This window comes from Mytilus galloprovincialis, chromosome 6 (genome assembly GCF_965363235.1).
Source record: "Mytilus galloprovincialis chromosome 6, xbMytGall1.hap1.1, whole genome shotgun sequence".
Classification (NCBI taxonomy): Eukaryota; Metazoa; Mollusca; class Bivalvia; order Mytilida; family Mytilidae; genus Mytilus; species Mytilus galloprovincialis.
In genome coordinates, this window is record NC_134843.1 from 87,711,122 (window position 1) to 87,734,063 (window position 22,942).

General features: G+C 31.0%; 2 protein-coding genes across 4 annotated transcripts in view; both read right to left on the bottom strand.

Moving 5' to 3' along the window:
• Positions 1-3,231: 3,231 nt before the first annotated feature.
• LOC143080598 (transcription termination factor 4, mitochondrial-like) lies at positions 3,232-6,834 on the bottom strand. Its single transcript, XM_076256521.1, has 2 exons — positions 6,659-6,834; positions 3,232-4,443 (listed from the first exon to the last, which is right to left on the bottom strand). The coding sequence occupies exon 2, from the start codon at positions 4,322-4,324 to the stop codon at positions 3,293-3,295; it is 1,032 nt and encodes a 343-aa protein (XP_076112636.1). The 5' UTR covers positions 4,325-4,443; positions 6,659-6,834; the 3' UTR covers positions 3,232-3,292.
• A 2,044-nt stretch (positions 6,835-8,878) lies between these two features.
• Positions 8,879-22,942, bottom strand: part of LOC143080599 (protein broad-minded-like) — a 45,271-nt gene continuing 31,207 nt past the window's right edge. For 2 of the 3 annotated variants that reach the window (XM_076256523.1, XM_076256522.1), the window contains 8 exons: positions 22,607-22,690; positions 20,883-20,924; positions 16,604-16,673; positions 15,552-15,685; positions 14,610-14,764; positions 14,116-14,256; positions 12,542-12,730; positions 8,879-11,684 (listed from right to left, as the gene is read on the bottom strand). In XM_076256523.1, the coding sequence (XP_076112638.1) occupies positions 11,571-11,684; positions 12,542-12,730; positions 14,116-14,256; positions 14,610-14,764; positions 15,552-15,685; positions 16,604-16,673; positions 20,883-20,924; positions 22,607-22,690 (929 nt within the window). In that variant the 3' untranslated portion in view covers positions 8,879-11,570. The remainder of the gene's footprint in view (positions 11,685-12,541; positions 12,731-14,115; positions 14,257-14,609; positions 14,765-15,551; positions 15,686-16,603; positions 16,674-20,882; positions 20,925-22,606; positions 22,691-22,942) is intronic. The other variant, XM_076256524.1, reaches the window with a different exon arrangement.

The window sequence follows — 22,942 nt, forward strand, 5'->3', positions numbered from 1 at the left end:
AACATATAATATGAGATATCTTATATATATTATATGTGATATCTAAAAGTAAGAATAAATATAAAAAGGTTTGCCATAGGCATCTCAGCAGTGGTTGTATTATATAATATCTTAATATTTTAGTAATTTGGAGAACTTGTGAAAGAGAAATGATTTGTGTTTACTTTTGCATTTATCATCAACATATTCGAATCATTGATTTTGAAATCATATTATCTCCTTTTTTTCCCAAGAGGACTGTACTGTTAATACATAATAAAAGAGAATATGTACATCAATGAGACAACATACTGGAAATAAAAACAAAAGACAACTGAAGGACAATAATCGGTCCAGACAAAAATAAACTGTACAGTATCAAAGAATGCGTACAGTACTGACAGCAAACCCCAAGAACTTAAGTTAAAAGGGGCTTAACGCCAATGTGACTCTCTCTATCTTGGGTCGTTACAAGTTTTCTGTATTTTGTCTGCTAACCCCTTCCAATGAGAAATTTTTGTTTGGCCTCTCTCCTTCGTGAAAAAAACAAAATAGAGCAAAACGAACCTAACCAAAAACTTAGATGAACACAGTAGGTTCCGAGTGGTGGGCAGTTCTTAATTCACTAGTCAGACGCGGAATCAGAGGGACAAGGGGGCGTTTCCTTCCTTTATAACGCTTCATTTGTGGTCAATCCAGCATTTTACCTGTTCCAATCCAACCTCTGTCTAGTTTAGGGTCCGCATCTGCTAGTGGCACCAGTCTATGCATATTTCAAAATAAAATCTAACAAGTTACTTTCGGTTATGTCATAAACTGATTATGAAAAGAAAACGGGATTGTGGTAGTAAAAAGTTACAATGTTGATCTTAGACGCCGATATGTCAAAGAGGTCAACTAAACATCAATCAAACTCGTAAAATAATTGTTAACTTTAACATTAAGAACCATTGGGTTAATAGCTTTCTGTCAGCAGAAACCCTATATCAAACAAGTTAATTTAGGAAAAAATCAAAACCTGTGTTTTAACTACTTGTAGATGTCGAATCCATATGCAGATTCTGTTGTTCAGTATTTTTGTGATTTTTCTTTTTGGTACATAGAAATGTAAGGTTCACAATGGGAACTTAAGTTCATGGCCCAACCGACCATTAATGCATGTCAATTTCTAGTTGAAAGCTTGGACTATTACTATAATTACTATAATACCAAATAAATAGTCCTGGTTGAAAGTCAAAATAGGAATCTTTATTAAAATTTAAATAGGATAAAGGCAATCAGCATATATTACCAAACGTAATATATGAGTGAGGGGATACAATCTATATAGAGGAGCCTGAAGTTAAAGGACGTCATTTCAAGAAGACCTTATAGGAAGGAATAAAAAAAGAAGATAACACGAAGATGAGCAAAATTGTTTTCATAAGTGAACTGAAAAATTTGACCGTCAGTCTATTGAAAACACATGTCAATCAAACGTAAAGTAAAAAGTAAAGGCTCTAAAGAATCTGTATCGACCGTTCACCTATGTCTTATGTGCAAGCAACATATACAACAATGTTGATCTTGTATTGCTGATTTTTTTCTGTTTATAGTTTTTATTGTCGCAGAAAGCGATACATAGGGATAGTGATCCGCAGGAGGCCGGGTTTAATAACTAACTAGCTTAAGTAGTATATATATTAAGTTCGAAGATGCTTAAAACTTTGTCTATGTCGATGTATTATGTTATGAAGTTTCTCTCTGTCCATTGTCCTTGACCTAATTTTCAGTGACTACTTGAAGAAAAGATTTGTTTGCTATGCTAATTTCTCTCTTATTATGAGTAATAGGATAACTATATGCGTACCTTGCAAGGTCAACATGTCTCTCAGACAGTTTTCCGTTGACATCAACCTCATTTCATGGATCAGTGGACAAGGTTAAGGTTTTGTGTCAAGGTCATATCTCAGATACTTTTTAGCAATAGGTTTACTATATTTGATGTATGGACTGATTGTAAGGTGAACATGTCCAACTGGCAGGTGTCATCTGACCTTGACCTCATTATCATGGTTTATTGCTCAATGTTATTTTTTTTATTTTTGGTCTTTCTTCAAACACTAGATGCATTAGGTCAACTGTGTATGGAATGATTGTAATGTATTTATTTCTAGCAGGTATAATCTGACCTTCACCCTATTTTTATGGTTCATTGGTCAATGGCTTCTAGCTTGGTTTGTCTGACTTTGACCCCATTTTCTTTAGTCATGTTAAGTATGTAACACTTGTAGTAAAACTTCTATATTGAGGACTATAAACATAAAATCAATGGTCAGTAAAGCAGCACACTGAATCAATCTAGTGCTTGCTTAAATCTGCAAAGTTTGTAAAATGATTGGCAATCAATGTGAAGACTGTTGATTTAAATATAAAAAATAACATATATTGCTTTATTTACTGTTTTAACAAATACCAAATTCGTTTTGTTTGTTCAAATCACTTTTCAACTTAGCCATTTAAGATGAAATAACTCTTATAGTAATTTTTTATGAAAAACATTTCAGGAAATTTCCGTATATTTCATACTTGTTGGAAGAAAACAATTTTGGTGTCACCATTCTTTGACTTTTTATTTTAAGCATATAACAAATCCTATCTTCTCATATTTTATTTTTAAACTCTTTCTCATTGATCTCTCTTTATTCGCTAGAAAGTATTTCTTCATGAAAAATTGCAATAAAAACTAGTTACTTTTAAAACAACATGGTGGCCAATCATTTTCATTATATTTTTGAAGAAAAACATGGTATATTCTAAATTTTGGCAAAGTATAAGAAAATTTTTATGAGGGAATATATCCCCTTGATCCACCTTAAAATCGGTAAACAATTATTAAATCAAACATGGAATGCCTATATCATTTTTATGAAACCATTTGGTCCAGATGGAATGACAGCAGCAACTTTCTTTTCAATTTATACACAGCATTTATATACTGGTTCAGCATAGAACATAACTGTAACATAGTGTGTACTGTGTAGACACCTGTCTATTATTGATAACTGTTTGTTGCTTTCTACAGGTTGTTCTTGACATCTTTTGTTTATTTTTGTGTTGGGTTTCATTGAAATATACCCTACATATCTTTTTATTCAAAATATATGCTCTTTGATAAATTGTCACTTGGATGGAGAGTTGTCTCATTGACACTCATACCACATCTTTTTATCATGTTTATATCTATATTCTCTTAAAATAAAACGACAAAAATCTTTTTTTATTATTTATGTACCAAATCAATCAATTTCCTCTTTTTCATGTTTTAATGACTTCAGTCCACCTCCTCAGCAGACATCTCTTTTTCAAATATTTTAACAAATGTTTGATATTCAGCTACTGTCATTTTGCCATGTTTCTTGGCAAATATCTCATCACTTGTGTCCAACATTTCCCGAAGTGATGGATTCTTGCCTATTTCACCTGTATCCTTGGTAATTTTCTTGTACAGTCCTGCTCTTGTTAAGAACTGATGCCTACACTTGATATAGTCCATCGAGTGAGAAAATAAATTGCTACGTATAACCTGTCCTGGTGTTGCTCCCATTCGATGAGAAACATATTCATATTTCAAATGGATCATATTTATATCTTCCGTAAGAACCAAAGGCGACTTTACAATTAACTGTAGAACTGACTTTGATAAAAACATTTTTTTAAGTTCATCAACACGATGAATTACGTATTCCTGTTCAAGTAATAAGATCGTTGGATCCGATACAACCAGAGCCATAAGGACATCATCACTGAACCCAATGTTACGAAATATTTCTAAGTTCTTAAGAAATGTCTCAAAGTTCATGTCTAAAATATCTGGAAACTTACAGAGTATATGAACCAGTTGTTTAGGAGAAAATCCATACTCTCTTAACTGTTTTGTAAGTGTACACGTGTCTTCCGTGGTGAAAATCTTTGGCGATGTTAACATCAATTGTTCAATATCCTTTATTTTCAACTTTAAATTAACCAGATGCTGGACATAGTCTTTTATTCTCTCTTTTCCTGATGAAACAATCATTATGTTGCAACTTCTGTAATATTCATAAATTTTGTCTGTTGTTTCTTCAATCTGTATTTCATAGTTTATTGTCACTCTTTCCTTCATGTTAGTAAGAGCTGCTTCAGAGGCACAATGTCTTATATGGAAAGACTGACAGCTGTTTTCATGAAAATCCCAACATTGTATACTGCCTCTAATACAATAATGTACTGATCTAGAAGACATGGTCATATAATTGGCCCCATATCTGAATAACAGAAATAATCTGTTTTTCATAGCAGCATGAAGAAACTTACAATGGAACATAATTTTTAGATTAATGTGACTATAAAACCTCAGAAATCTAGTTTATCCTCTTTTACAATCCAGAATTTATGTTTCTTCTTCTAAATAATCTTCTACACCTCAAAGGTGTCACTGAAAATCTGAAAAATATCAATAGTACTTTAAACTATATACTAGTAATCAGTTTTTGCACACTACATGTATCTATGTCATAATTATATAGTAGTGTGTTTGTGTACATTTTTCATAAACATTAATACATTTCTATAAACATGTATAATAAACATGATAAAGCTAGAATTTGAAATTACAGCATTAATTTTAAAATATCAGTATCCATGCATGTCTGGTATCAGAGACTGGATAGTGTAATTGTCTTAATAGATGACTGGGTATTAATTTGTCATGTACCTAAAAAAAACTTGTATGGTACACAACAGCCCTTATAGATTTTGCTCTTTCCACCTGTTAACAAAGGAGAGATCACCTGTGCCCACTCTTCTATCATGACTATATTCTCCTTTTATTGGGTAAAGAAATTCAGGACACAAAATTCTTCCATAAGACATTTTTTGAACTTAGACACTTGACATTGCAGGAGGTCATGTTTTCCTCTGACTGCTAATGACGTCTTTATACTATATCCATTGAATGTTTGATGTGTTCTGAATGAAACTTGGTCGGCAGCAGCTCTTTTCACAAAAAAAACTTAGGAGTAACATACTAGTTAGTCATACACATTTCAGTATAAATTTAAGATCAATTTTACAAATGTAAAAATATAAAAAATACAGGCAAAGTTTATTTAGTGTCCTATATTTTGACTTTTGCCAGTTTTGGAACCTTAATTGTGGAAAGAGTCGAAGGCTGACACCATAATTTATCGATTATTCTGCAACTTTCAAATTGTTTTAAGGTTTTATGATTTTAGTATGTTTACATGTCTGTCATTGTTTTATACTAGTATTACTACTCTTATAAATTTTGTTGCATGTTGATATTTAATCAAATACATAAACAGCAAATTAAAGTCAACAATTCTGAGTGGTTGGGCTGACATCCATAAAGGCGTACCACAGGGTTCGATACTAGGGCCATTGTTGTTTAACATATTTATAAATGATATTTTTCTTTTTGTTAAAAATGTTAGTTTAAATAACTATGCAAACGACAATACTTTGTCTTTTTGTACTCAAGATTTCGATTTCTTAATTTCAACTTTGGAATCTGATTCAAAAATACTTCTTGAGTGGTTCAGGGTGAATAAAATGCAAGCAAATCCTGATAAATTTCAAGTTTTTGTTGTTGGCAAAAATACCTTTGAAAAGAACCCATCTATACATATTCAAAATTCGAACCTCACATGTGAAAAAACAGTAAAATTATTAGGCATTGAAATAGACTACCAGCTAAATTTTGATGTTCATATCAGCTCAATCTGTAGGAAGGCATCACAGCAATTAAATGTTTTAAAACGTTTAGGCTCATGCAGTTTTGGATAGACCAAGGATTTGTATAGTACAAATCCTTGGATAGACTTAATAAACTTACTATATTTCATACTTTTATTCTTAGTAATTTTAATTTTTGCCCTTTGGCATGGCATTTTGCACTGAGAAAAATTCCAAAAAACTAGAAAAGGTGCAGGAAAGAGCACTCCGTTTTGTGTATAAGGATTTTACCTGCTTCTACGAGGACCTTTTACTTAAAGCTATGGTGCCCTCCTTGCAGATCAGACGGATAAGAACAATGGCTGTAGAAACTTTTAAAATTATAAACAACATAGCTCCTGTGTGCTTACAAAATTTGGTAAATGTCAAAAAATCTAAATATTCTTTCAGGTATGTAAATATTCTTGAAATTCCACAGGTAAAGTCAACCTGTATGGTAAAATACGTTTAAGTTTGCTGCTGCTACTTTATGGAACAGCCTTCCAAACCATTTCAGGACTGAAAACAGTTTTTCACATTTTAAAGTCTTGTTCAGTCCTGGAAGGGTTTGGAATGTAGCTGTTCTGCTTGCAGATAATTTCTTGAGCTGTTTATTATTTATGCTGCTTTAGGTTGCTCTGATCAATCATGTTTTTATTTCATTTGAAAATTTGTTGCTAATTTTTTATTGCATGCTATGTATGTGAGATTTCAACTTTGTATTAGAGGTTGTTTTTAATGTCAAAATGCACTGTTTTTATGTTATTTGTGTTTTTATATTCGGTCAAAAGCTCCTTAGAGCTTGTGTTGCTTATTTGTACTTATGCCGAATCAAAAAAAAGATTTTCTTATCTTATTTTATCTTATCTTATATCTATAAAGGAAAGGTGCATGTGTGCTTTGAGTCCTTCCCTCAGTGGTTTACCTGTTTTCATGGTATTATTTCCTGGCGAAGTCGTTGGTTGTTGATTGCTTTGTCAGCATACACAAACTGTATCACAGCGAATTCGATTCCAGACCATCATTAAATGAGTTGCAGTTCAGATTAGTAGAGGTCGAAGAATTTCTCCAATAGGTCCATATGTTGACGGGGAAAGAAACGAAATAATGATGCCAATTTATGTATGTACGTATATTCCTCCGTTTATTGGAGCACCATCCAAAGCTGCAATACCAGCACTGAATGTTAACTCATTAAATTTTCACTTTTGTTTTAACTGTGTACAAGCTTTAGTGGCCTTCTTTTACCGTCAGGGGTCCCCCACCCATATAAACCTATTCTAAACTACCCTTCACCCTAAACCTTACCCTATTAAACCAATACTTAGCCTAACACTTGCTCTAATAATAAAACCTTAACCTAACGAGGCTAGAAAATCCCCTAACCTATAAACCATAACTATGAATGAACCCTATAGTTAAGGCTACATCAGATAGTTTTGCTAGTGCCCTCCTCCCCCTTTTTGTGGTAAAAATTTGGTAAATTATTAGGGAATCACTGAAGCATGACTGGGGTGGGTCCCCTCTAAGGCAGTCAGTAGGCCCCCTTTTAAAAATTTCTGGATCAGCAACTGTCTTTGAAATAAAGGGGGGGAATAAAATTTTTTCATCAGATACCATTATTCCATCATGAATTCCCAAAATTAATGGGTTGTTAGTCTGTCAAGCAAATGGAATGTTATAAAAAATTTTAAAAAACTTGTTTTCCATCCAGTTCCATATTTTTTCTCATCTTTTTATGTGCACTCAAACTTTTTTAGAATGCATAACCATGTAAAAATGATTTAGAAACTCTCATATTTTAAAATAGCATAGGCGGATCCAGGGGGGGGGGGGGCCCTGGGGGGGCCCGGTCCCCCCCTTTCTTGGGAAAAATTTGGTTGATTATATAGGGAATCACTGAAGCATGACTGGAGCGGGCCCCCCCCTTAGGTCAGTCAGCGGGCCCCCCTTAGGCAAAGTTCTGGATTCGCCACTGAATAGTTTCAGTTAAGGTGTGAAAAATTCAAATTAGCATTGTTTTATAAAATTGTTAATGGTGAATTTCATCTGTGATGCACAGAGGCTCAACAAAAGCAACACCTATAATTTATGTAATCCGGTGGTGATCCAATGGGGAGGATTAGAGGGTGTACACCCCTTTGATTGCCATCAAAAATATTATTGTTTTTCATAATCTATATGATTTTTTCAGTATAAAATTATTCAAAAAATTAATTATTGAGGGACATTATATAGTTTGTTCTTATATTGTACTGCTACACCACTATCCAAAGTAAGGTGGAGTTTTGCTAGAAAACATGATTTACCCTGCCATATTCTGTATGTGCCTGTCCTCAGTCAGGAGCCTGTAGTTTCGTGGTTATTGTATATCATATTTGTTTTTCAGTTATTGTTTTGTTCATAAATTAGTGGCCTTCAGGGCAATAGTTTTTCATCTGAACTATTTTGCATTTGTCCTTTCAGGGCCTTTTATTGTTTCCAATGTGTAATGAGGGTAGGGATGCTCTTTACCGTCAGGCGTCAAATGGTCATTTTCCACTACCTTTAGCATCAAATTAGTTAAAATTTTACCGTGATCCATCAAAATCCTTCTGGTGATTTATCAGGTCTGAAATAATTATTGTTAGGCCAAATAAAAAAGATGTGTGTTTCATATTACTGTACCCTCCCTATTTTTTAAGCTAAACAAACCTACCCTAAAGAGTATTTTGCCATTTTTCAATAAGCACTGTTTAAGTTAGAATGTCCCTTCCATAGACTCAATGTAAAAAAATAATATTAAAATAAAAAAAAAATCCTACTTACCTACCCTATTTTTTTAAAAGCTGTAATAGGAAACACATATATTAATTTTTTTGGCCTTACAATTGTTTTTATTGTCTAGAAGAAATAGTACATTTTATCATTATGCATAATAAATTACTGTTAATGCCATTCTGCAATCATTTTTATCGAATTTCAACATGAAGGTACCCCCATTACAACTCTCAGTAATGGGTTTTGCTAATTTTTGAAAGATGTTGATGACTTATAGTTGGTAACTTCTAGTTGGTCTCTGGTGAAGAGTTGCCTCATTGACAATAATACCATCCTATCTGTCTAGTGTGTTTTTTATTTATAATGGATAACAAAATTCCAGACAAAAGTTTCCACATTTTTATTATCTCCCTATATAACAATTATATTTGTTACTTTTGTATAAAATCTTTCAAAGGAAAGAAAAATGTAAAAACATAAAATACATGTTATAAATTATAAACAAATAATAAATAAATAAAAATTTAAATGAGATATATTCAATGCATACTTTAGATTTGTTTTTAAAGCAATTAAAATGCCAGACAGCCCTTGAAATGTTTACCGGTAAATTGAATTTTGCTAATGTTAAACTACTTCAATCCTGTGTCGAAAAGAAATACATATCTTTTATGATTTGATTATCAGGATAAGGAGCTGCTTTTATATCTTAGTTTTAATTACGGCTTCTCATATAGAACCTATCTTTTTAATTGATTAGAGGTATTACCTAGAACTCAGGGCTGTTAAAAGATTTTACCTGTTTGAGACAATACACCTAATCACTAATCCCGGTTGACCCGGCCGCTTGAATTTTTGACGCATACAACAATCACTTTTCCTTTGTGGCGTCAGATATTTTGTTTTATGACGTCAAAATTTTACGGGAACCTGTGTGATATGCAGTAATGGCGGAAAAATAGCGATAAGGTGTATTTATATCTTCCCTGTCCCTTTACTTAGCTGCTACAGAGTTAATCCTAAATGTACCTGTTTAAACAATATCAAATATTTTGAGTTTTTTTACAAAGAAGTTTAAAATTTACAGACTGAATGACACAGAAAGTCCAAGAAAAGTATTTCAGGACCGTGGTGCAACAAAAAATGAAAAGAAAAACCCGTTTTATCAAATGTGTTATCTTAAGTATTTTTCACATTGTTAATAGATTATAGCAACCTGTTTTTTCTCAAATTTTGAACAAATAAAACACACTGATGAATCCTGGACAAATTTAAAAAGTATGAATATACTCTTTAACTGTCTAAATTTAAGTTTGGACAATTCTTCATTACAATTGAAAATACAGTACAATTTTTTATTAATGTAAACTTCTCAATGTATCAATGAAACCCTTACCATAACACATACAGTATCAATGAAACCCTAACCATAACACATACAGTTTCAAATACTGTTGACTGTGTTGTCCATCCACTTCAACTTGATTTTTGTAAAAACATTTGGAATATCTTCCTTAAAATATGCTCTAAATTTGTGTAAATTTTTTTTATTACATTTTCATGGTTTAAAAAAAAATCTGTTTATTTATCTTTATTTTATGATCAAATACATTTTATTGTCTTGTATTATATTTTTTTCCAATCTATACTAGAAGTAAACCTTTTCAAGATATACAATAAAATAGACAAAACTTGTTAAAACAATATAATCAAACCCAAATATTAATGCAAGTGAACTACTTAATTCAATAATAACAAATAATAGTACACCACCGGTTTAAAAACTGATGGCAATATAAACATTTCGTTAAACATTCAGACTTAAAGGAAATTCTTCCAAGATGATTGCAAAAAGTATGATTTTTGAATAATTTGTTTTATCATGAACCAGTATCTAATGAAAGATGGTCAGTGGAGTTTCCTGGGGATGGACCAGTGGTCGGACCCCCTCTTTTTGTTTGATGATCAATGCATTTGAATGGGAACATATGGTTGAACCCCCTCCCTTTTTTCTCCTAGTTGGACCCCCTTTTTTTTAAATGGCTGGATCAGCCCCTGATGGTATTTTAAAAATGAATTTTATAAAGCTTATGCTATAGAAAGATATGGAGATGTCGTTTGACGACCAATGAGACAACTAGTTCAAATGAAGAGGATGTAAGCAATAACAGGCAACAATACAACCTTCAATAATAAGAAAACCTATACCATATAGTCTGCTATAAAAGGCCATAAAAGGCCATAAAATGAAAAATAGCATGGTTAAACATGTTTGTGAGCACTCAACCCTCTCCTAATCTGGGATCAGACAATATTTCCCAAAGCTTGGCTATATCATACTTTTAAAAAGCTAAAATAACATTATAGTAATATTTTGTATTTTATTTTTAAGGGGGACCACTACATTTGTAAGATATCATTTTATATTAGAGTTTATTTCTAAATACATACTTAAACAAAGATCTATCATATATAAGATGAAGGTGATATTAACATGAATATTGCTGAAAAGCATTATTTTATATATTTATTACATAAGTAATGCAGTAAAATACATACAAATGTATGTAATATTAAACATATACTCTGCAGATTTTTCAAAATATATTAAAATTGCCATCGGATTACACTAAATGGTCCTTCAACATTTTTTGGTATACTTGTACACGATAACTTAATGAAAAACACATTCATTCCAAATGAAAACTAATAATATAGATTTATTTTCTCTATTTTCCGTGATTTCTAATCAACTGAAAAAATGGCACAACATTTTATGAATTTTAAAATCATAATATTTATCTATGTGTACAATGTTTCTTTGAGATTCATGAATGTTCAGAATGCATAAAATAAATTTTGGTATCTACATTGTCAAGAATTATTGGTTGATTATGGCTCAATGTCAAATGTACTACATTTTCACTATAAACATAAATTATCATGTTATTTCTGTTTGCAACATTTACAAATTGTAGCCTTTGATATTTTTCTCCATTTCCAACTTTCCTTTATCACAGTTTTATCCTCTGAGTTTTGCTAGCATATAACTTTTCCTGGTATCACATTATTTTCCCTCAAGGGGTTGAAACATGCATCATATCTGGTAGGACTATCTTACGATATCTTTTCTCTAAACTTTGCATATACTTTATATTGTCAGCAACGTGAAAACCATGAATGGCTGTTTCCTGTTGATAAAATAATAAATCAGTCAACATCAGTTGTTACAGAAATAGATCTAGACAGAAACAATGCACACTATTTCATGTCTCCACTATTACATTTTCATGTAATTGCAAAGTCTAGATAAAAACCGAATTTTTACATACCCCGGTACATATTAAAAATTTTACATCATAATGAACAGTTGTACTAAGTTTCAAGTTATTCAGACTACAACTTCATGTCAAACTTCCCTAAACAAAACTTTTAACTTGATATGGAATGGACAGACTAAACAATCTATGTAGAGTAGAAACAAGAGTGCTCCCTAATATTGTAGGCAGGATGTAAAAATGCACCAAACTGAAGAAAATCTTTAGTTTATCATGGGTGTGTGGTTATTGTTGTGTTTGTCTTTATTCTTGTTTAACTTGTAAGTTTCATGAAAATTTGGCACCAAAAAAAAAGAAAAGAAACAGAGGTGTTTAAATGTATAACAAATAAAAAGGTCATGTGAATTACCCATTATTGAATGTAGAAATTTTGTTGTAATTAAACAAATAATATCATTGATGTTGAATTCAAGTCTTTATGTAGGAATCTGGATAGTAAGTATGTGTATGTTGATCACCTTGCACTTTCACAACTTGACTGTGGTTTTCTATAGCAGTTTGTTCAAATTTCTGACCAACTGAACAGTTTGGTTTTAAAAGAAAATGCAACGCAATGGTATAAAATAAAATACAATTCAGTCATAATTTTGAATATATAGGTATAGAGCAACACTTACAGTCAAGTCACAGTACATTGTAATTGAAATCCGAGGGAAACTGGGCTTATCAAAACAACATTAATCAGCCTTATACTTAATAGTTAAACATACCTTTAGAAATATGATAAGATCCTGTGTTTGCATGTGTTCCATAATTTCTTTCTGTAGATGTCTTAGGATGGCAATACACAGATACACTTGGTAATCAACACCCATGACTATACTTATACATATGTAATGACAAATGTCTAACCAATCAAGGTAGTTCCAGAAACATTGCTTTAACCAATGCATACAAATCTGAAAAATACATGTGTAAAATACAAGATGGGATAAAGATGATAAGGGCCAAAAAAATAATACTTGTGTTTCTGTTAACTTGCTGTAAAAAAAATAGGGTAGGTAGGTAGGCAATATCATTTTATTTTACAAACAATTTTTACCTGGTAACTTCTAGGGACTAAGTCTGTTTTAAACCGTGCTTGTTCCAAAATGTCATAAAAAAAGTTAGGTTAGGCACTAAAAATTAGGGTAGGTAGGGTTAGCAGAAACACATATACTAATTTTTTTTTGCCTTATATCGCATTACAATGATAGTTTTGTATCTTATTCTTATAAACTTATATTATTGATTTACCCTTACATTTGATTTGGAACAAATTTAGAAACCCTCAAACCAGCAACCAGTTCAGTATTGCCTCATCATTTATCTGACAGATAATAAAATTGGTTCTACAACTACTGGTATGTAAGAAAATTGGTGCTACAACTACTGGTATGTAAGAAAATTGGTGCTACAACTACTGGTATGTAAGAAAATTGGTGCTACAACTACTGGTATGTAAGAAAATTGGTTCTACAACTACTGGTATGTAAGAAAATTGGTGCTACAACTACTGGTATGTAAGAAAAGGGTATGATTACTCTTTGGAAGCATCTAATAGATATATTTAATTTGTATGTAAAATTGTTCACAATCAATTTAAGTCAAAGAAGTTTCTGTAAAATTGTGTGTCTGATTCATAAGTGACCTTTAACATGACGGGTGCCACATGTGGAGCAGGATCTGCTTACCCTTCCAGAGCACCTGAGATCACCCCCAGTTTTTGGGGTTCATGTTGCTTAGTCTTTATTTTTCTATGTTGTGTCTTCTGTATTATTATTTGTCTGTTTGTCTTTTTATTTTTAGCCATGGCGTTGTCAGTTTATTTTCTATCTATGAGTTTGACTCTCCCACTGGTATCTTTTGTCCCTCTTTAATAGCTTTACTTTCATAAATTGTGACTTGGATGGAGAGTTGTCTCATTGGCACTCACACCACATCTTCCTTTATCTATATAATAAGTCTCATTATTTAAACCAGTTGACAGTATAATTAAAAAGTAATTGTTGCATGATGCCAGAAGATTTAATTTTAGAAAGATCAAGGGCAAATTGGAATACCAAGCACCTGTGTAACCTCACGATTTTGATGAGGGTGGTAAAGGGTTATTTTTGTGCAACATGTTTTGCCATTTCTATTTAAGGTGCAGCTGTGAAAAAGGTTCATTATTCATTATAGTTTGTTTGTTTTTATTTGCTATGCTGTTGTCTCTATTTCATCTACTTTAAAGTTTATGACTGCTCCCTTTTTACTCTTCACTTTTCACAAATATCAAGGGTGAAAAGGGAAATAAACATCTCACCTGAGCTGCAGTATAACCAGACATTTTAAAAGCTGAGGCTACCAATGGTAGCTCTATTTGAAGTAAAAGTTCTATATTGTGTCCAGTACTAGAAAACATTGGTGATATACCACTAATCATTACTGCTGAGGGAAGGTGAACCTGAAATAATAGAAACAAAAAAATGTTTTTAAATTGCTTTCAGATTTTTATTACAAGTGTAAAATTTTAACTTGATCTTTTAATTCTTTATTTACTTTTTATTTTTCAGAGAAAAAAAAATTTCCTGCTGAAGTTTGGTGGTTCTTTCCAGGCATTCAGGCATCCTCCACCAATAAAAAATGGCCATCACATAATACCTCAATTGTGCTCAATAGTGGCAATCAAGACCAAATATCAATCATCAATTATAATAACAAACTAAGTGTCCAAAAAGTTATTTTCTTAAAAAATTCATTCAAAGCAAAACATATGGATATAACACCCATCACTCAGGTCAAATTATCTATACTTACAGAACAATGAAGCCTATGTGGCCATAGATATCCAGATGACCCTAAGCAGGAAAACTTGTGTAAGAAATGCCATGACTTCTCTACGTTTCCATTAAATATTAGAAAAACAGTTGCTGCAAACCAGTCAAATCCAGGGTATCTGTTACTAATAAATTCTGAACAATTATTAAGGATAATAGATCAGAGATTACTGTACTGATTAAACTGAGAAAAAGAACAATCAGAATTTGCCTAACTAGCAGCAGGTTCATTGACTAGCATTGAATCTCTTCAGTTAAGTCATGTATGTACCAAACCAATCATTTCCCCCTCCCTGTTTTTTTTTTAATTCTCAATAAAGCAAAACAGTTGTGAGCACACTTTTATAATTTACTGCACATGTTCAAGAACCTTTGACCTTTCATGTTGTAAATTCATAAAATACTCTTTTTTTTTCCAATTTGCAGAATGAATAGCTTTTTTTGTGTTGTTTGATTGCTGTCTTATTGCATTACCCCATGCTTCCTTTTATTAATATTTCATCAAACTAATCAGTTCTAATCAGCTAGGAGAAAATTGTAAGTGTCAATGTCTTCTTATCTTCTTTTTATGAATCACTGCATACTTAAATGTGATGAATGTGAGCATACAAGCATAATAAAGTATATTTAACAGCACTTTTGTCATAAAGAACATTCTGTATTGAAGTCAATAAAACAACAACCAATAAACAATAAAACAACACATGTACAGCAATATATGGTCTTCACAGTCAAGTGTCTGTACCATATGTGATAGAAGCTGTACATTAAAATAATCTGGTAATAATTCAAGAAACAACTACATCTACCATCAAATTCTTAAACATAAAAAAAAATCTAGCAAAAAGGGAATATAAGAGATCAAACCCCTCTTACAGTAACACAGGTATACAAGACTTTATTTTCATTGTAATAAGGATACTGATTTTAGCATGTCCCCCTCTTTGTTCTGGTCTTTGTTGTTGCTGTAGGTAGAAAGCACACTGTTTCAATAGTAATGTCAGTTTCTCTGTCACATCAGAGGAGGTGTGGATCACTTTCAAATGGATTCCATATCTATAATGAACAAAAATTGGTGAAAACATGACAACCTCCAAAGATCAATTCTGTCAGGGACACAAAGGAAGTCCCTGTTTCTATACATAAATACTCCTCTTTTAATAAAAATCATTTACAATACAGTTCCTAAATACCTAGATAGAAATTCTTAGTGAAAAACTTACATACTTAACATCAAAATAACCTAAGAAAGATGCTGTCAATGTAATATTGTTCATTCTCTTAAGTAAATCATGGTCATCAAAACTTTAAATGGACTTTTTCACCTCTGTAACCATTTGAAATAATAAGAAAATTAAATGTTTAACAATTTTAACGTTATAGTTTGTTTATATTATCAAATTACTTATGTTGATAAAAAATTCATATATAATGTATGATATTATAGGGTTATTGCATGAATATTGGGGAATATTGTCCTGAGTAGAATTTTATATTGCATGAGCTTGCGAGTGCAATATATGTTCTACGAGGGACAATATTCCCCAATATTCATGCAATAACCCTTTTATTGTATAGCAATATAATATTTAAAAGGAAAAATTGGTTTAAACTAAGATTTTGTCGTTGATGACATCATGAATTTTGAAGATTTATTGCACTAGTGCAATATCAGAATTTATTGCATGCTAATACTTTCTTTTTGGTTACTTTCTGTGGGATATATTATATTACTATACAACAATATATATTATTTGTTCTTTTAACTAAAGTATCAAATGAGTTGAAAGAATTTTGAACAACATATTTCTATGATTTAATTATACAAAATCTTTGCTTAAAATTGTGTCTCCTTTCATTGTATCAAGATAAAGTTAATGCCACTTTTCTTTTTAAGTTAAGCTAGGTATAAAAAATGAAGTGGATTTAGAAAAATACTAATCACCAAAAATTTGAAATATCCAATATAAATACCTGATAGCAATCTTAATGCCTAGCTGTTGTAATGGAGTTAACTGGAATGATTTCAACGAATTCTCAGACCCTGAAATATAGTAATTAATCTGTTACATTCCTCAAATATCACAAGACCTTTTCCATTAGAAATAAATTTCTTATTTTAAGAGTAATAACTTCTTGTCTTACTGATTTAGTGCCTTACTTGATATCATGATAAATACATACAGAAATTTTGGTACATGTAATGTTTACTAGCATAATATGTGATGGGCAAAGTGCATATGTATATATTAAAAAGAACTTGCATTTAATTGCATTTATGTTTGTTGATTAACTATAGCATGAACGAAAGCACACAACACTTTTTGAATTTACACTACTACTTCATTGTAACAATTTTCAAATAAATAGTTTAATTTGTAATGATTCCCTATTTAAACTTTTATCAAACCAGATTAAAAACCCAAGATTGCATAAAGTATAAATATTAAAGTCCACTTCATATGAAGCATATTTATTAATTAATGTCTACTTTTATTCCTGTTTTTTTATTAATTAATGTCTACTTTTATTCCTGTTTTTTTATTAATTAATGTCTACTTTTATTCCTGTTTTTTTATTAATTAATGTCTACTTTTATTCCTGTTTTTTATTGATTGATGTCTACTTTTATTCCTATTTTTTCAACATGTTCAACACAAAAAGCCAGTTGTTTTTAGAAACTTTTATTGAAGGAATAGAACCTGATAAACAAGATGAATCTGAGATATATTTAAACTCTTATGCAATGGCATACTGTGGATTCATTTATTTTCATGGGTACTAATTTTCGTGACTTGATAAAAAGTTGTTTGTTTGAAGACATTTGATTTTTGGATTTGCAATGTGTATACATTTGTATACACATTGTACATGTGTATATATTTCATCTCCCAAAAATCAAAAGGATTTGCAAAAGTTTGAAATCAATACATGTATTTACATGTTGTATTAATGACAAGAATCAATATCAATACAAGTACACATATATTAAAGTAAATATCTGTTTAAAACTACCTAGCTTCCAACTTTTCTAAACATGGAAATTTATTGCACCAAAACCTAATCAAAACCTTACAAAAATATATATCATATGTCTTTATTGAAACTATTACTTTCAGTACCTCTCTACATACTATGAATATTTATAAAACTGAAATCAGACATAAGATCTAAACCAAAACCATCAAAACAATTCTACAGATATTTCAAACTTTACTCAAATGCCATGAATATGTAAAATCTTTGTTCTTCTTTGCTGAAATACAAATAACATTGGGCTGTTGAATGCATCAGGTTTGAGAATATAATGTAGCTTTATTGATGCTTTAGACTAATATATTTAGAAATTTAAACCTTAAATTATTGATATAAACATCAGATGAGTTGATTGATCAAGTCTGGTCCCTTCAACTTCGACACAACGAGGTTTAACTGTATGAAAGAAATAGACATCCTACTATTTTCGAAATGACTTCCATAGTTTTTGCTGAAATTTGCCTTTAAACAATGTCTGTTCTGGCAACTCTTCTGCCGTAAATGTGGACTGCGCTCCATAGGTACTATTTGCTAATTATCTCCCTTTATTATTGTGAACACACGGCATGTAACGCAAAACAAACTTTTACATTTTGGTTCCTGTGGATAACTATAGTGTATGTATGACTTAATTACTTTATTTTTTAGATAATCTTATGTTGCAGAACACTTACCTTTGAGGATTCAGTTGTTTTTATTGATAATTTCAGTAATTTGTGACAAATCGAGCCTTCGCTCTTGATAATTGTTTAAGTGTGTTAAATTCATAATTTTTGTATGAAGTAAGCCCGTTTTTTATCTTAATTAACTTTCCCTTGGTCTACATTATAAATCTAAGCTTTTTGAGAAATTTATATCATTTTTGTACAAGGGTTATGCTCGAAAATTTTCTGTGTATGGAACGCAAAAGCTGTCATAATTGAAATTGTGTAAAATTTTGTATTTTTTGTAAAACTCGATTTTTCTGTTAAAACAAGTGCTTGAATGCGTGTTTCTTTGTATTTTGTAGCTTTTTACCTGCATTACGTCCAATAAAGAAATTATTTGAAGGCCCGTCTTATTTAATCTTTGGATCTAATCTGGTAGAACTATCTGTGGTGACAGAATAATGTCTGCATTATCATGCCAACACTAAAGTTTTAGTCTGATTTTATAGTAAAGGACTAACAGTTCATCATCAAATATATGAATGCATTTGATATGCATTATATTAATTTTGAACTTAGGACATAAAAACTTCTTGTTGCCTAAAAATAAACTTATTTATGGTGGGAGTTATCTAATGTAATTGTTCTCAATAATAGAGAACAGATTGCACTGCAAATTTACCCATTTTGCAATATAGCAAGGAAATTAGTAGTGAACCCAGTCATAGATTTATTTCACCAGTACCATCTTCATAAAAATTGAAAACTTTAAATTATGTTGTTTGAAAACAAAAATGTAGACAACAAAACTATTTGGGAGTTAGAGATTGATATGTGTCCTGAATATTGACCTTCTGATGGTATGTTGTGTTATTGAAGCATTCAAATATAAAATAGGAAGTTCTTTTGCGTGAGGTCAACCCTTTATCAATTTTTATGCATATCCACATGACAGGATTATTGTAGTGTGGATTTATTTATTTTTGTGGATTGAGGAAATCTAGCTTTTTTTTATGATATTTAATTTCATTGATTGATTTTCAAAGTCTGTGTACATTCCTTCAGACAACTTGTATTTCAAAGTTTGCGTACATTCCTTTAGACAACTTGTAATTCAAAGTTTGCATACATTCCTTCAGACAACTTGTAATTCAAAGTTTGCGTACATTCCTTTAGACAACTTGTAATTCAAAGTTTGCATACATTCCTTCAGACAACTTGTAATTCAAAGTTTGCGTACATTCCTTTAGACAACTTGTAATTCAAAGTTTGCATACATTCCTTCAGACAACTTGTAATTCAAAGTTTGCGTACATTCCTTCAGACAACTTGTAATTCAAAGTTTGCGTATATTCCTTCAGATAACTTGTAATTCATTGAACATTTAAATCGTTGGTTCCACTGTACATTCCTTCAGACAACTTGTAATTCATTGAACATTTAAATCGTTGGTTCCACTGTACCCATGAAATCAATGACAATTGGGATCCAACAAATATTAATGATTCTACAGTATTGATAATAAGAGAAATGGCTGGGTTCTACTGAACCACTTTGTCATATCCATATAAAGGTTGAATTGATAATAAGAGAAATGGCTGGGTTCCACCTACCCACTTTGTGATATCCATATAACGGTAGAATTGACCAGCATTGTCTTTGAATACAACTAACAATAGTTTAGAATCAGTAAAAACAGAAGGTACAGAGACAGAAAATAATAAGTTATCCAGCTGATTTTCCATCAAAAGGTGAATATTCTTATTTCTCTAATTCTTCGTCAATTTATCCCTTTCTGCACCCATTGTATAAAAAAAATTTAATCAACGTGTGCTTCGTTTGATCTCAGTACTTCAATGGTTAAAATCCGATTATGAAGTCGAATTTTCTTGCTTTCCTCTGAAATTCCTATTGTGATGGCATGAAAAAAGGCGACCATGCCTGATGACGTCACATAGAAAGAACACATCTTTTTGCAGATCATTTAAAAAGAAGGAATAAGTCTGCATAATGTTAGAAAATCATTAGAGAAACAGATTAGACCACCAAATCTCGTGCAATACGATATTTATCCACTCTCGACAGTTAAATTTTAAATATTCAAAACGCTCGGGCAAGCCTTGCGTTTTAAATTTGAAAATTTAACTGTCTCGAGTGGATAAATATCGTATTACACTTGATGCAGTGGTAGAATCTATATTTCTATCAAATGTTAGACCAGGTACTGTAAATTCACAAATTATTGCAAGATTTTTTATTATTGTGAAAAATGCGACAGGGTTATATAAGAAATAATTTATACTCACATTTTTTTTCTTTATGTATAAACTAAACAGGATTCTACTCATTATAGAAAAAATTGAAATTGTATTTCAGTCTCAAATGACAAAATCGTAATAATAAATGCATTCAATAATTTCTGAATTTACAGTATTAAGACAATATATGAATGCTAAAATTAAGTTTGTTCTGTCTCACAGACTAGTGGTTGTCCTGTTTAGGTTAAATGTATTATATATAATATATAGTTTTATGTTATTCTGATAATATTGTGCACATGTTGTACTCACACATGACTTTAGATGATCTGTATATTTTGCCCCTATGTATAACTGTAATTTATGCAGATCTTTTTATAAATACACTATGTCGTTGGGTTGTATTTTACATACAGTGGATTCAGTATCATTTCGCGGTGACGAATAACAAATTTAAAGGTTCAACAAACTTTAAACTTGTAATTTCTGATTTTGGCAAAACAAAGAAATCAAATATTCATGAAAAAAGTTTTTCATTAACCCCCATAAATTGGTATCCATGAAAATAAATGAATCCACAGTATATAGACACATATGTAGGATTGTATTTCATACACTTATGATTTGAGTACAGGAAAATAATATTACTTCAGTCACCTACCAAATTATTCATTGATATTATTATGTTTCTTAAGTATCATTCAGTGATTTTGGAATGGAATAAAAATACAAATCCATTCCATAAGCTTAGTACTTATAACAAAGAAAACAATGATGTTTTTTTTTTAAATCAAAAAAAACATTTAAGGACCTAACAGTCAGCTAGAATTTCAAATCATCATCAATTTACTAGTTTCTGATGCTATTCATCCATAAGTTCTAATCAAGTTAAGTTTAAATGCATGTTAAGCTTCTCCAGATGTTTAATAAAAAAAAGGGGATTAATAGCCTATATACATCACGTGACAGCAAAAACTGACACCAACCTTTGGACCAGGGAGGTCAAATATACAAAACCCTGATTCTCAACCTTAATGCCAATTTCATTTCAAACTTTTTTTGTTCCTATCTGAGATTATCCACCTTTTTTTTTACCATTGAAGTGTTATTGTGTTAAAATTCACATAATAAATATAGTTGAATTGCAACAAGTTTATTCTGATGATGCATACGTATATGATACATGGAGAGCAACCATGAGGTGCAAGTAGAAAAGGGGTCAATGAAATGATATTGTATAAATAATGATTATCTCATACAAATGATAATGAGTTATCTGTCATCTTTTGCATGTTTTTAATTGGACACACCTGCTTCTCTTGTAAAGAATGAATAGTGAAAAGAACTGATAGAATTATATCAAACTGTTTCATTTTATAAGATTATTCAAAACATTAACCAACAATGTTCCAAAATATCTAAGAAGCTACTTGGCATTATATTTACAATTACCTTTTTGTTTCTTCCTTATAATTGCAAATTTTTCGCTTTGGTTGGGATGAGGTAGAAAACAAATCCTTATTATTTGCAATATATTATATCTTCTCACTAGCTGATTTTGATGCCATCACAAAAGGGATTTCTTTAAAATGGATAAATGATTTATTTTTGAGCTCTGGTTATGTACAAACTAACTCATATTTTCATATTTACTGAATGCTGTACAACCTTATCTTATTTACACCCCCAAAAAAAAACATGTGAATTTTTGCAGATCTAGCATATTGATTGATAGATGACTGTTTACTGTCCAGTGGTAAATTAAATGTCATTTCTGGATAAAAACATTCTTGATGAGAACATTTTAACAGATATGAACATGAACCCTGCTTAAATAGTACTAGACAGACCTGCTGATAAAGATTTTGAACGTGCTTGTTCACAATATTATAGTCTACAGGAAGACATGTTATCCCAGCCCTAGTCTTACCTTTATCTCATCAATGCATGAATGCAACGTGTCTATATATCAAGAGAGTCTTAGCTTTATCTGATAATTGCTGCTGAGTGTCTATTTATGAAGAGAATTTACTTACCTGTAAAATCTACTGAGGGAAAGATGGACTCTTCCTGTATCTTTGACATGATAGGTGTGGCTACATCTAATAGCTGCTGGATAACTATAAAAATATAATATTATATGGAGTTAAAAAAGTAATAAAAGGAGTTATAAAAATATAAGATCAAATATTAATGAATCAAGAGACTGCTGGAATACTACTTATTATTGATGACAATATTCTCTTGTCAAGAGTTGTCCCATTGGCATATACATTTGTACCAAATTATCTTTTTCATTTTTTATAGATACTTATAAAGACTGATAATTTTTTCACAAGGAGCACAAACAGTTTTGTTTAAAAGCACAAAAA